The 16,050-nt window shown below is 44.6% G+C and overlaps 1 protein-coding gene across 4 annotated transcripts in view; it reads right to left on the bottom strand.

The window, feature by feature from the left end:
* The window catches only part of MYO5B (myosin VB), a 1,432,615-nt gene that overhangs the window by 255,975 nt on the left and 1,160,590 nt on the right, over positions 1–16,050 (bottom strand). For all 4 annotated transcript variants that reach the window (XM_069626964.1, XM_069626962.1, XM_069626965.1 and 1 more), the window contains exon 23: positions 6,154–6,238. In XM_069626964.1, coding sequence (XP_069483065.1) covers positions 6,154–6,238 — 85 coding nt within the window. The remainder of the gene's footprint in view (positions 1–6,153; positions 6,239–16,050) is intronic.

Raw genomic sequence — 16,050 nt, forward strand, 5'->3', positions numbered from 1 at the left:
AGAGATGAAAAGCTTGATTTTACATACTTTAAGGGTGACAGTCATGTACTTAGTGTGATTTAGAAATGTAGACCAATATATTTGTTTCACATGTGTAATTGTTATTAATGTAATTTCTTTTAAGTGTCCTATATTCCATTTTAACATCTTATTGACAGACTGATCACCACTACAGATTGTGGGAATATTAGAAATGTCCACTTCTTGGCACATGTGCAAGGGGTGAGTGTGATGTTGTATATTGGGTTGAAATGAGCTGGGGTGTAAGTAAGCTGGTTGATTGGTGAACTGACTGGTGTTTGCTGGTTGAAATGCAACAGGCTGTTGATGTTAACAGATGAAAGTGCTGATTGTAACCCCCATGATGGCAATCAAACATGATGCTTACAGAAGACTCCTGACACTAATTATGTGGAAGCGCGACAAGATGAAACCTAGTCATGCTTCAAGTAATTGAGGTGCTAGTAAATTGGCGCTATTGGTGTAATCTAGTGTGTATAGTTAACTTCTGGCCCTAAAGGTGCGGACGCGTGGAAGGTTTATTTCTGGCACTAAAGGTGCTGAGGTGCTGAGGTGTGTTGCTGAAGCAATGAGTGCCATAAGTGCAGGTGGTCATGCACATCAAGAGTGCAATACAGTTAACACATTAAGAAAAAAAGTGCATAATATGAGAATTGTTTTTTTCCTAACTTACACACTTACATGGGAAATGTTTAATTCCCCCATTGTGTGTGTGTTTTGTACGGGCTACTTCTCCGTATGCATGCCTGTTTTATGTGATCTTTGTCTTGTAAGTGACTTTCCTATCATTTTGTTTCTTTTATCTGTTCTATATGGAGACGTAGTGTTGCCGGGTACAAGGTTGCATTGTGTGTGCAAGAAACGAAATTCCATCTCCACATGTCCAGGTGGCTGGTCCTTTGGTTTGTCAGTATGGTCTAGGTCAAGATGGCAGGCTCGAGCGTGCATTTTTGTGTTTGAGAGTGGCAGTTTCATGATTTGGAGGTGGAGGCTCCAGATAAAAGGAGAACAAGTATATGTTCAATGGGTGTGAAGGTTCATTGGTTTGCTCCATGTAGGGCAGGCCTGTACTTGAGCGTGGCAGGATCATGGTCCATGGTGTGGCAGGCTCGGATAGAAGATGACTGGTTATTTTATCGTTGGTTGAGTGTGTTGCTATGTGTCTCGGGTCTGCTGGTGCAAGATGAAGTTATAATTTGGATGCAAGGTCTGTGTCTATGCATGTGCAGGCCGTGTTAGTAGTCTGAGAGAATCCATACTTTCTCTTTTGTGTTTGTAGGAAAGGGAGGTGTGTAGTATGCAAAGCACATGTGTAGTAACTAATGGAATTTCCTGTGAGCCATGGAACCTGGGGAACCTGGATGTTCCAGGTTTGACCGTTAGACAGGACTTCAGGATGGGAGCTAGACCTGAGTAGAAGCTACAACGTGACTCGCCTGCTAACCACTTGTCTTAAAGTGTGACTGGATGTTCCAGATTTGACCGTTAGACAGGACTTCAGGATGGGAGCTAGACCTGAGTAGAAGCTACAACGCGGCTCGCCTGCTAACCACTTATCTTAATGTGTGACTGGATGTTCCAGATTTGACCGTTAGACAGGACTTCAGGATGGGAGCTAGACCTGAGTAGAAGCTACAACGCGGCTCGCCTGCTAACCACTTGTCTTAAAGTGTGACTTACCCGATGAAGCTTGATACTACAAGTTTCTTATAACAGACAACAGAACTTGATCTTGGAGTGATGTTTGCAGTAGCAAGCATAAGCGCAGAGTCCTGGTGAGGGTGCAGTGACATCATGGGCTTGATTACTGGAGTAGAGCCATTTCAAGATGCAATACCTACTCACTCGGCAGAACAACTGTCCTCCTTTGGTGTCTTGCGTGGGAAGATACCAGTCTCAATAGAATCTATAGAGACGATAAGCTCCAGGTAGCACATGATGTTCCCAATGGAAGGATGAATGTTCTCACTGATGCTTTGATCTGGGAACAGGTCTATTTTATGTATAAGCAGAGGAATTAGAAACAAATGAGAGAAAGAGAGGTAAGGACGAGGGTCGGAGAAATGTCCGGGGCAATGAGGACGCTGGGCATCATGTAGGGGTGGAGGAGGGAATGGAGACAGGATAGGAGGGGTAATGTTCTGCAGAAATGATGTCCATGGAAAATCCAGCCAACATATGCCACCATGGGCCCTGTCCAGTGAGTATCAGATAGACTGAGTGTTGATGACATCAATGACTCTTGCATGTGGAAAAATTCATTCTTTGGTTGATTTTCAGATTCGAATATGATAAAGATGCAGACAGGCTTCTTGTGCCTTCATATACTTTGAACATTTAGACTGTCTCGAATAATTGCTTGTTTAGGGCTGCTGGCTTCTTTTCATGTGGCTTCCTCGCCTTTCACCAGATTGCTTTAAGGAGTTCAGTCTCATCATGATATGATATGATAGGTTATTTATAACGCGCTTAATACCCAGAGGTTTCTAAGCGTGGAGCCGGGGATCGAACCTGTGTTGCTCCGTGTTGTCTTGCTTCCAAGGTGATCACGTTGCCACTGAGCTATCCTCCCGAGACATTAACTCAATGCTAGGAACGTGTTGAGGTATTAATTGTTGAAACAACTGAAAACATGTCAGAGGCAGTGGTTTCGTTAGAGGGTTATGCATGATGTGTCATTATGGAATAACCTATTGTCAATGATTTTCCAGACCTCACGTCATTCAACACCACTCCTTCCTCCCAGACCATAGTTCCATTCATCTTATAAAGAACAAGTCACACAAAAGCACTGATCTCGTACTTAGAGACCACCATAAGACTTGCCACATGAGAACATGTCCTCAACTACAGTTCCTAGCAGTCTAGACCTAAGCTCTGCTACCCTGCATTCCACGCCGTTGCATACACCACGTCCCTGGAGCCAGCGACAATGTGAATGCAATGGAATAAATCTTATTGATTACAGGTCTTCTATTATTTTTGATCCCACGGCTTTTGACGCTTCACATTGAGATATTGAAGCTTATGCGTAATGCATGAGAAATTAGAAACCTTGCAGAGGCCACTGTTTAATGTCTCATAGTAGCTGATGGATCATATGCACCAACTTCACTATCGATATTTGATTGTGGCCAAAAAGATAAATAGAAAAGTAATGGGGGCACTTCCAGGGATGTCATTTCACCAAAATGCCAGGGGTAGCAGAAGTGACATCACACGACATCACAGGAAGTGATGTAATTTAATCCTGCCCCCAAATGACAGTACAGGAAGTGATGGCACACAGCCATTCACTACTTGACAAAACAGGAAGTGGTATCACATAACATTGTTCCTCAGTACACTAAGAAATATATGGTTTCTATTTCACTGTAATATGATGTGCATTTCATACAAGAATGGATCACCACATGTATCGTTAATATCAGTGTGTATAGGCCCATGTAACCATATTACTGTGAATGTAAACAGACGTCCAACACAACAACCTGGACTATTGTACATCATTCGGGCTAAACTGTAAACAGACAAGAGCATCTCGAAGAGGCATAAACCCCAAAGTGCAGACATCCAGTGTTTGCCAAGTGTCTGGCCACAGACTGGAAACAGCAACTGACCAACAAAAGTCCAACCACAAAAAGGATGGTCCTGGAGGGTTGCCCGCAGCTGTGACAGTGATTATGAATGATTTGAAACCTTGCAGCCCTCACCTTTCTGTTTTGCTTTTGTGGTAAGTAACCCACAGTTTGTTTTGTTAGATGGGGGATAGAGGGGAAGGATGTCTTGCAAGTCACAGTAATTACATGTTTTTTTTATTTTAAAATGTAAATAGCAGCAGCATCTGCACGTCATCACCCCTAGAAAGCCTGCTGGTCCTACAGACCTAGGCTACTCCTCACTGATGATGCCCAAAAAGGCTGAAACATGTCTGGGGATGCTTCTGGTCTCGTGCAGAAGGGATGTGACCTAGTTGTTTGGGCTGGACTGGCGCTTTTGGGGTGGTACCAAGCCACATTTGCATATGGTATTTCCCCTCCTGTAGTGGCTTGGCAGACTGACATACGGTGGTCTGGAGGGTTGCCTAGAGCTGGGCCAGTGGTTATGAATGATTTGAAACCATCCAGTTATCACCTTATTGTTTTGCTTATTTGGTAAGTAACCCACATTTATTTTTGTTAGATGGGAGACAGAGGGGACGTGTTGGAGGATGTGTTGCAGGTCACAGTAACTGGAGGTTTTGTTTTTTAAAATGTAAGCAGCAGCTCCACGATATGACCCCTAGAAAAGCCTGCTGGTTCTAGAGACTTAGATTACTCCTCACTCATGACACCCAATGAGGCTTGAACATGTCTGTGGATGATTGTGGTCTCGTGCAGAAGGGATGTGACCAAGCAGTTCGGGCTGGACTGCCACTTTTGGGGTGGGACTTTCTGTAGTTGCTTGGCAGACTGACATATGATGGTCTGGAGGGTTGCCCAGAGCGGCGCCAGTGGTTATGAATGATTTGAAAACCTCCAGCCATCACCTTTTTGTTTTGCTTATTTGGTAAGTAAACCACATTGTGTTTTGTTAGATGGGAGATAGAGAAGAAGGTTGCGTTCCAAGTCACAGAAATTGCACTTTCTTTTTTAAAATGTAAACAGAAGGATCCCTGGAAAAGGCCCATTTTACTATTTTCTTTGGTCCTTTATATCTTGCTTAATGCCAGCCTCTTCCAGCGTCTAAGCACTGGAACATGAACTGAACCCGTGTTGCACTGTATCCTCTTATTCCCAAAGCAAGTGCGTTGTCCCTGAGTTATCCTTCCAAATTTATATATTTTATTTCTTTTTGCTTGAGGAAGCAACAGATGATTTACTTCAAAGGTGCAGGGCAACTTCATGTACATTAATTATCTCACCTTGCGTCGGTCTACAGTGTGCCTGTGATGCTGGTCTGGCAGATCTGGGCCAGGTCACACAGTGCCCAGGCAGGATTGGCAGCAGAAGCCACTGGGGGACACCCCTCTCAACCCAGGCCCAGTGGCTCACTGGACGTGCAAAGCAGACAATGAGAAACACTGAAGAGATTTGGGCTCATGCTGTGTTGTCACCGAGTACTGCAGGCTGCTCTTCCCCGTTCCCAGCTATCTAGACCTATCCCCTGTACCTTTCCTGTTGCTGAAGCAGTGGGTATGAGCTACACAGACAGCCCCACCTCTGAACCCAACCATTCAGACATTCTTCACTAAAGGACCGCCATCCTGTTAGTGATGGCGGCTTCATGGTTTTTGCTGCATCCCTATTATTTCTCCAGCTAACGAGATCTAGTTTCCATGTGAATAAAGGTGTGGCATATTTAGCTGCATTTACCACTGCCTTTTTCAAGTGCAACACTGGATATCGGCTCTAGGCACTGCCTCTTTGTCCAGTGGCCCACGGGTAGCAAGGGCAGGCCTAGGGGTAGCAGATGGGGTGGGGTGGGGGGCAGCAGTAGCAGCTGCTACCTCTGCAAACCCCAAATGACATCACGGGGCACATGATGGTGAGAGCACACAAGAGGGGCCTGCATATTATGGGATAGGGTATCAGCACATAAGGCAGGGTGCTGACAATAACTGACAGGATTGCATAAGCAGTTATTTATCATTTATATTGTACAGATTATTTAGGAATTTGAATCAAAAATATCTCAATCGCAGAGAACACAGAGATCAGATTTCGGGAACTTGATTTTACATATCTGCTTTCTTTGATTATTTGATACAATGTAATATATGAATGTCAAATATTAATTGTGTCAAGGTGTACGTGGCACTTCTTTGGCTTTTTATGTATATTATATTCTGGTGTTGCAATGGCAATTACACGCGGAAACCTCTGAAATACACGCTGAGCTATCCCCATAGCCTCGGCACATTCCGACGCCGGGGTGGAGTGGGAAGGCAACCCCAGGCGCTTTGTCTGGACCCTAATCCCTCCGACAGCAAATCTCCGCGCAGTGCGAGCCTCGGAGCCCAGCAGGGAAAGCTGCGGTTTGTAAAAGGATCGCCGAAGCATTAGCAGCAAACACTTTGTTGACAAAAGAGTAGGGACATTGAAAAAGCAGGCATCCAAGCGCACGTTTGCTAGCCATAAATCTTTAACTCACCTTCAGAGCGACAGAGGATTCTGCTGTTAAGCTCCTCTTTCTCATCTTTCAAAAGAGCGTTCTCCTTTTCCAGATCCGATACTCTCTAAAAAAGAAAAACAGAGGCGAATGATTAGCGCGCTCTCTCTGCCTCTTAATGTAGGCCAGGGCACTCTTCGTGCACCGGGATTGCGTTTCATGTGACTGCTCTTTAACTGAGGGGGTTTGTTATTCATCTTCACTGCCTTTGGGTTTACCTGGGAGCAAGGAATATAAAAAAGCTGAGAAACACTCACCTGTTCCGATTCAGACAACCGCCTCCTGCAGGACGCTGCCGCCTACCACACAACTAGGGTGACCAGACATCCTGGTTTTGCCGGGACTATCCGGGTATTTGCGCCTCCGCCTAGGATCCAGAGACTTTTTTCAATTTAAAAACCCTGTCCCGGGATTTGGGGATCGAGTGAATACCATCCACGTTTTTGGCCGGATATCATTATTTTTCCACCAATTTGCCAAAAACCGGGATGGTATCCACCCGATCACCAATTACGGGATGGTTTTTATAAACTTAAAATAGCATTGGGACCCTGGGTGCTGCAACATGACATGGAACAGGCCACCCACATAGAAGTTATTCTAGTTTCACCGCTGAAGCTGTAGTCCTATTTCTATGTCAGTGGGATGTGCCGGTTTTTAATTTTTGAAAATCTGGTCACCCTACATACAACACATGATACAAGTGCACACTACACTGGTCTGCCCAATAACTCTGAAATTACTTTGAAGGATGTGCCAAGGAAAGGGTTTCTCTGGGACATTGTGTTAGACTTCCTGGTGCAGAAGTGTGCTTAAAGCAAGGCATGTTTGAAGCTTGCTTTAGGGTCTGCTCGAGGGTTATATATCTACGAGATTGGGTTTCGGCTCTGAGTCTGGAACACTGTTTGACCTTTTCCAGGTTTAGGAGCTTGTGTTACCATCTCCTGGTCCTGGAGCATTTGGTCGTGTCCCTAGGTCTTTAAATCTGCATTTCCGTCTCAAACATTGAAACTTGTACTAGGGTTTCCAGATCTTGGAGCTTGTGCAATCATCACCATGTCTGGGATATTTTCACCGCCCTAAGCCTAGAACCCAGTGTTGGGCTTTGCAAATTTGTGTTATTTTCTCTAAGTCTGGGAGCTCAAGTTCATGGCCTAAAAACTTCCGTTAGGGTGTCCTGGTCTAGATCCTTGTGTTGGGGAACACAGCCCCTTGGTTGAGGTGCTTATGCAAGTGTTACTTAAGATCTCCTGGCCCAGAAGCTTGTGTCAGAGTTTGCTTGTCAAGATGGTATTGCTAGGATCTCTTTGTCTAGGAGCTTGTGCTAGGATCTACCAGTCTAGAATCTTGTGATAGGGTATCCTACTCTAGAAACCTTATCTAGGTTCTCCATACTACCTCCCGTCCTAGAAGCTTATGTCAGAGTTCTTAGTCGAGAAGTTTGTGGTAGTATAACTTGCTGCAGAAGCTTGTGTTAGAGCCTACTGCTCTAGAAGTGCATGTTATGGTCTCCTGGCCTAGAAGCTTGTACTAGGGTTTTCTGGTCTAAAAATGTTTGGCAGGATCTTTGTCGAGAAGACCTTGTTAGGATCTCCTACTCTGGAAGTGGTTGTTGGGATCTCCCATTTTAGAAGCTTATGTCAGGGTCTTTTATTTCAGAAGCCCATGGTAGGATGCCCTGCTGTGGAAGCTTGTGTTATAGCATCATGCTCTAGAAGCATTTGTATGGATTTACCAGCCTAGAAGCTTATGTCAGTCTCTTATCCAGAAGTATGTGGTAGGATGCTCTTCTGCAGAAATGTGTGTTACAGCCTGATGCTCTAGAAGCGTGTGCTACGATCTCCTGGTCTTGAAACATATGTCAGGCTCTTAGACCAGACGTACGTGGTCGGATGCCCTGCTGTCGAATCTTGTGTTAGAGCCTCATGCTCTAGAAGCGTTTGCTAGGATCTCCCAGTCTAGAAGCTGATGTCAGTTTCTCAGTCCCGAAGTATGTGGTAGAATGCCCTGCTGTGTATGCATGTTTTAGAGCCTGATGCTCTAGAGGCCTTCGCTAGTTTCTCCCCGTCTAGAAGTTTGTCAGTCTCTTAGTCATGAGGTCTGTGGTAAGATGCCTTGCTGCAGAAGCTTGTGTTAGAGCCTCATGTTGTAGAAGCATGTGTTAGGATTTCCCAGTCTAGAAGCTTATGTCTATCTCTTAGCCCAGATGTCTATGATAGGATGCCCAGCTGTGGAAGCTTGTGTTAGAGCCTCATGCTTTTGAAGCCTTTGTTAGGATTTCCCAGTCTAGAAGCTTAGGCCAGTCTCTTAGTCCAGAGGTATGTGGTAGGATGCCCTGCTGCAGAAGGTTGTGTTAGAGCCGCATGCTTTAGAAGCATGTGTTAGAATTTCCCAGTCTAGAACCTTCTGTCAATCTCTTAGCCCCGATATCTGTGGTAGGATGCACTGCTGTGGAATCCTGTATTAGAGCATCATGCTCTAGAAGCACTTGTTACAATCTCATGGTCTTGAAATGTATGTCAGTCTCTTGACCAGAAGTATGTGGTAGGCTGCTCTGCTGTGGAATCTTGTGTTAGAGCCTCATGCTCTAGAAACATTTGCTAGGATCTCCCAGTCTAGAAGCTGATGTCAGTTTCTTAGTCCAGAAGTATGTTGTAAGATGCCCTGCAGTGTAAGAATGTTTTAGAGCCTCATGCTCTAGAAGGCTTTGCTAGGATTTCCTAGCCTAGAAGCTTATGTCAGTCTCTTAGTTAAGAAGTCTGTGGTAGGTTTCCCTGCTACAGAATCTTGCGTTAGAGCCTCATACTCAAGAAGCCTTTGTTAGGATCTTCTAGTCTTGAAGCTTATGTCAGTCTCTTAGACCAGAAGTATGTGGTAGGATGCTGTGCTGCAGAAGCTTGTGTTACAGCCTCATGCTCTATAAGCGATTCTTAGGATCTCCTGGTCTTGAAGCCTATGCCAGTCTCTTAGACCAGAAGAATGTTGTAGGAGGCCCTGCTGTGGAATCTTGTGTTAGAGCATCATGCTCTAGAAGCACGTGTTAAGATCTCCCAGTCTATAAGCTTATGTCAAACTCTTAGTTTAGAAGTCTGTGGTAGGATTCCTTGTTGTGGAAACCTGTGTTAGAGCATCATGCTCTAGAAACATTTGTTTGGATTGCCCAGCCTAGAAGCTTATGTCAGTCTCTTAGTCCAGAAGTATGTGGTAGGATTCCCTGCTGTGTACGCATGTTTTAGAGCCTGATGCTCTAGAGGCCTTTGTTAGGTTCTGGTCTAGAATCTTATGTCAGTCTCTTAGTCGAGAAGACTGTGGTAAAATGCCTTTCTGTGGAAGCTTGTGTTAGAGCCTCATGCTCTAGAACTGTTTGTTAGGATTTCCCAGGCTAGAAGCGTATGTCAGTCTATTTTAATCCAGACTTAGGTTGTAGGCCCTGCTGTGGAAGCTTCTGTTAGAGCCTCATGCTATAGAAATGTTTGTTATGATTTCCTGGCCTAGAAGATTGTGTTCACGTTTTTTCTTGGTCTAAAAACCTTTCCTAGGATTTCTTTGTCTAGAAGACAGTGTTAGGATCTCCTAGCCTAGATGTTTTTGTTTCTAAGAATTCTTGGTGTGGAAGCTTATGTTCGGGTTTCCTAATCAAAAAGCTTATGCCAGGGTCCCTGGTCCAGAAGCTTGGAGTAGGATCTTATAATGTAGATGTTTGTGTTAGGATCACCTGCTGTGGATGCTTGTGTTAGGATGCCCTAGTCTACAAGTGTGTCAGGATATCATGGCCTAGAAGCTTATGTTCAGATCTGCTGCTATTGAAGGTTGTGTTTGGGTCTAGGTCTGGGTTCTTGTGTAATAGTTTCACAGTCTGGGTGTTTAAGTTTAGGGTATTGGTGTAATGGCGCTGTGTAATGAGCCCAGGGTAGTGATGAAACTGGGATTAAAGGAGCCCAAGCTAAAATGAAAACCAAACCGCAAATTCCTCTCCCAAGTGGAACAAAATGTTGCAGCCACTAGAAAAATATAGATTGTAAGTGTGAAATAAGGAACATCTCTTTTGTTTTGGTGCTGTGTCTGCTCCATATGTACCGCAATCATCCCTGCAACACTTCTACCACGGCAAGCGCATTCTGATAAAAAACGCACACACAAAAACATTTGTAGCCAATCACTGAGGAGCAACAGCAGTTTGGCAAGTCGCCTGTTTCTCACATACCAGGGAAAAAGCCTGATGAAAAACAGTGTTACTATAGGTCCCCTGTGTTTAGCAGCTCATTAGGACACAATAAATACCCCAATAACAGTAATATGAACATCAGAACACAGCACAGGGATATGATATTCTAAACATGTTTACATTCAACTTACATGTGTAATTAGTTAATTAGGCACATACTCCTCCTGCTATTGGCAGGCCTGCAGCCATATTTGTGCCGCACACTATTCAGGCGGCACTTTGTATAGTCTGCAGAATAGCACCCCAAGCTGTAAAATCAAGAGGTTCTAATAAAACAAGCATGTGCAAGGCCAAGAGGTCTGACTTTGTAAATGTAGAAAGCATGATTTGTCATGTGGGGCTTTACTATGATAAAATCCTACCCTGACTTCGTCCCCATTACAAATAGAAAACATACTGTTATTTCCAACGGGGGCTCGAGGGCCCTTTAAACAATTATTTAATAAATAAATGCACACAGTCCTGCAGGGGCCTGCCTCTGCAACAGGACCCTAATTATAACTGCAGGTGTATTTTTAAGATTTTGCACTGGACCCACTGAGATATTGAGATATACAAAATGCTGCTCATATTGGTACAAACACATTTTTAAAGAAACTATCCATAGACCTCCAGGTAAAACTGGAAAGTATATGTTCCCATTTATAACTGAGGATAGGTGGGTTCCCTTCCCATTCCGACTAGACATGAACAACCTCTACTTATATTAACAAACATTCTTTTTAAATGTCACCCAGCCCACGGAAATGGACACATGGAAATAAATAATATTTCTAGGGTTCCCCACTTTTATAATCATATTGTATGTCCTGCAGTTGCTGGAAGGTCCCCAATAGGTTGCCAGCATGTTTTGAGGGTGGAAAGGAACTCGACATATGATGGTATCAAATGGAATGGACAAAGCCAGCATCAGATTTAATGCACCGAAGGTTACACCAGGGTCCCTCTTTGATAGGCATCCATGAGTTCTGTATGAAAACTAAAGCACCCACTAGCGAAACCTAAATGCAGAATGACCCAAAACGCCTATTAAGGAGCATTTCTATCCATGCCTGACTTTGTAGAGAACTGCACCTGGCAAGCTGCGCAATGTAGGTGCGCACATGCAATGGGTAAGGACACACTGAAGTTCCAGCATGCAAAAAAAGAGATGACTGCATGAAGCTGCTTTAGCTGGCATCTTGACAATGAGTCTAGATCTGTGATGCCTCCCCACAGTGGAGAGGTTAGTTTTTCCTGTTGTGAATATGAATTCACACACTAATAATAGCTAGGTGTATATTACTCTCTGCCAAAAAAAGCACAATACGTGATGCATGTGTATGTATGGAATTAGCATCTGGGGTGGACTTGCGACCAATAAGATTGCTTGGAAGGTGGCCCGTGTCCGGTAGAATAATCCTGCATCTCGAGAAGCTATTGGACCCCATCCCGACTCCCTTCCTCTTTTTCTTCTTCTCCCACTTGTCTCTTTGACTGAGATGAGGAGTAAAATAAATGCCTAGCTGGCTTCCCTAACCGGGTGTCCTTCCCTTCCACACCCCGCTCCTCGTCTGATCAATTATGCAAAAGAAAGAGAATGGGGATTTTTGCAGAACTCCCTTTAGTTTTTTTTTACGTTGGTGATCTTTGTTGTTTTTTTTTCTTCCAATTGGTTTAAATTACCCAACAGAACCTCTTCATAAAGCCATTAGTACCCCAGATGTTTTGCTAATGGCGATACGTATCTGGGGGGTAGGCCATGTCAGCGGTTACCAGTCCCGCGGCTCTTGGTAGTGGCCCTAGCTTCGCCCGTACTGTGGTGCTCCGTTACCAGTGGACACTGCCCAGGCCCCAGGCCATTATTGCCAAAATAGAGATTGCATTTGGAAAACAAGATTGAAGTGGTGTGCTGAGTGTTACAGAATCGGACACTCTGAAAGGTCCAGAAAAGCCTTTTGCAAACCCGCTGAAGATAGCTTCACCCGTTTTTGTACCGCAATGCTAGGAAGCCCTTTCCTTGAGTTGACTCTCAGGCTAAACACATAGGGCCAGATAATGAGTTTGGTGGTAAACACGTGGGAAATCTTGTGGTATTGAGGAAGTCTAATTATGGGTTTTTGTTCCAATAGTCACAAAAAACACCATAATTTTAGTGAAGGTAATTATCTCCAGAAAAATGCAGTAATGGTGGTGGTACTTACCCGTGCCGTAATACCCAAAACATTACTACCGCAAGGCCCTCAACTCTGCACCGCTACCCCTATCTGACCTCACCTCTTCCTATTGCTCACACTGTTCTGGATCTCTATCGACACCCTGGGCCTCTCAACTCCTTTGTTACTGATCTGAACCGTCTCCTTGAAGTCACTTCCTACCAACATCCCTATTGACATGCTGGATGTCTTTAACCCTCCCAAACCCTCTGCAGCCACATACCTTGAACTTATCTCCCTCCTATCCGACCACTCCCTCAGTGACCATCCTAGCCACTCCGGTGGGATCTCTCTTGACCTTGTCTTTCTCTCTGATTCACTCTCCTCTTCTGACCTCTCCACTGTCCCTCTCCCTCTAATCACTCAATTGTTCACTTTAACATCTCTGTCACTCCACCTTCTACTCTTCCTCTCCCTCTTCAATGACCAAGAGAAAATTCAGGCAAGACACTCTTCCCTCCTTCCTTGATGATCTGAGTACCTCTGTCCTGTATCTCCACTATTCATTCCACTTCCACTGACCGTGTTTATATTGACTTTCACTATGTACTTATGACTATTTGACCAAACTATCCTGCTCGCACATTCACACCTTCCCCTTCCCCATCCTTAGCCATGGATCATGAAATTTAGACAGAAATTTAGACCCTTAAAAAGAACATGCGCTGTGACGGTCGATTCTGGAGCAAATTACAAACCCCTAGCCGACTCCTAGCCTAAATAAATTCCCTTGATGCTCTCACCTCTAAAGTGAACTCTGCCAAATCCCCCCAACGTTACAAAGCTAAGCTGCTCCATTCGCAAACACCCCCACAAACTTTCATCTACCCTCCAAGCTTTGTTTACACCTCCCAAGCCAAAATCCATTGCCGCCTGCAGATGTCTATGCTCACCACTTTTCCTCTAAAATCTCCCACCTCGGTCTTCATCCCCAACCCTCCTTCTGTTCACCACCTCTCCCCAACCTCTTCTACTCTCAACTATGTCCCCCTACATCTGCTATTGAATTAGCAACCATCCTTCTCAGTGGCAGCCTATATAGCGCTCCTATAAACCATTTTGCTCCCCAAATGGTCAGACTTAGTCTCAATCACTTCTCCTATCTCCTTCCCATCTGACCTTCTTGGTCCATTAAGCGAGGCCCACAACCTTGTATTTCTGTATGATAGCAAGCTCTGACTGCAACGGTGCATCACTATCAGTGCCTGCTGCAGATGTTAATCTCCTCAACGTTCAGAACACTCATGCTTTTCTTACTGAACACCGTACGAAAATTCTAATTTCCACTCACATGCTAAGAAAACTGGACTACAGCTCAAGCATGCTCCTTGGCCTTCCTCTCAACACCTTCCTCTAGACAAAGTCCTCAACTTTGCTACCCACACTTTCCATAACCTACCCAGAACCTCCCCCACTTCTACCTACTGATATTCTGGTTGGCTCTTGATGCACAACCATACTTAGGTTCCTTCTCCTAGTATACAAATCGATCAATGGCCTTTATCCACAGTACCTCTAATTGTATCTCAGTTTGCTCACCATGTCGTTCCCTCCGATCCTGCTCTGCACTGAACCTCACCGTCCCATTCCCTCCCTGTGCCTCCTCTCGCTTCCGCTCTTTCTCACTACTCACCCTGCTCCGCTAGAACTCAGTTCCCATAACAATCAAAGCCAGCCCAAACTGTGGATCTCTTCAAAGCTCGGTTTACACTCCACTTGCTAAAGAGGGTGCTCCCCCATCCTCCCTATCACCCATCACTGCCTCCAGTGACGCTTAATATTGTACTCCTCTTTAGTTTGAAGCACTTGCCTCCGTGGGTTAAAGTTACCTTTGCAAGTCACTTGTTTCCTTAAATATATTTTGTTCTGTTTTGTTTTGTCCCCGGTAGATGCACCACTTTTTTAGACCCTCATAAACTTGCTCACCACTTGCTCACATTTTTGTGCTATTGTAGCGGCACCCTTCATGGGAATCCCTCCGCCATCTGTAAATGTGTTATTCGGTACATTTTTGATCGAAATTGACATCTATGTTTTCCAAATCAATACAAATACGAATGACCCCAATTACATCTAATGGGTCCCCAAATGGAGAATAACGTCTACTCTAAATGACACCATTGTTACTTCATGCAGTAACAGTGATTTAGTTGGGTGGGTTGGCCCCAAACTCATTATGCTGCCCATACTGGGGGTTGCCATCCAGAGAGCTGCATACTTTCCTCTTTATTTTGTTAATTCCGGCTAGGCAGTTGTACATATTTCAGATCACACAGATTCTCATAGGATTCATTCCCTTACTCCAAGAGATTCCCACCCCACGTTGCATTCTTTTTCAAGGTTAGTGACGCCCAAGGTGAGCACGCGTCCTGTTCTATGCTTTCACTGGCACACACGCACGAGCTGCACACATCAGGTGATAATTAGTGTGTGGCAGGGCTGACAATCTTAGGTGCTGTTCGTACTAAGGTGCTGAAGGTTCCAGGAAGTCACCTTTACAAATATATGCAACGAGAAGGCAGCCAGCAGAGACTACACTCCCAGTTATGGGTCTCCTCCATGGTATCAACTGATGACCCGGAACTGGCTCATCCCTTTTATTATCTTAGGTCACATGGTCACCAACATGTGGCCTTCACACGAGCGCGGGGAGATACCATGCTCCCAGGAGGGGTGACACACCACTCCCACATCCCTCCGCCATCTTGCTCCACTAATGGGTCTGACGGAGCAGGTAGGTGGCTGGTAAAATGACATGGCAAATATGCATCGCATTCCCCTTAGCACAGGTCCACTTTGCACTCAGATCTGGGACATTTAACACTTGAAACGTAACAGGTTATTTTACCAAGCTCAATTTCATCCCTTGCGGTGGGAGAGGAGTGGGGGGTGGGGTGGGAGCTATTCACACTGATAACAGATATTTATTTTTATCCATCTCAATTCTGCACCGCGGAGGATGAAGGGCTGAGTGCACCTTCTGCGATTCGAACCTGATTGCAGGAGGTACATTTTTTGGATTGACTGTCAGTATTTTTGCACTTAAAAAAAAAAAAAATAGATGGGGGTGTTGGGCTCCGGTACATAATAAGGTGGGACGATGGAGAATGGGTGGTGTTAGCTCACCCCCACATTAAAAATAAATAAAAGTACAAGAAATGTTTGTTTTTTCTTCGGAATTCGAGAAAAAAACGTATTGTTTTGGGCCTCGGTTGTTTTTTTTTTTTTATCATTATTTCAACGTAGATCCGTAAAACACAGATCCCTGTAGTGGAGGCTTACGTCCACTGAACGGCAGACCGGTCTGTCATGATCAGTATAGCGAGTGTTAATGTTTGTAACTTAGTATACTTTGTTGTTTCAAGGACTGACCTTACTACGGAGAACAACTGTAAAGAATGTTTAATACATGTAGACTTCTAGATGGCCTATTGCCTTTGCAGACACTCATTCTCTGGT

Source organism: Ambystoma mexicanum, chromosome 6p, assembly GCF_040938575.1.
Source record: "Ambystoma mexicanum isolate Mex_15411 chromosome 6p, UKY_AmexF1_1, whole genome shotgun sequence".
In the NCBI taxonomy this organism is placed as follows: domain Eukaryota; kingdom Metazoa; phylum Chordata; class Amphibia; order Caudata; family Ambystomatidae; genus Ambystoma; species Ambystoma mexicanum.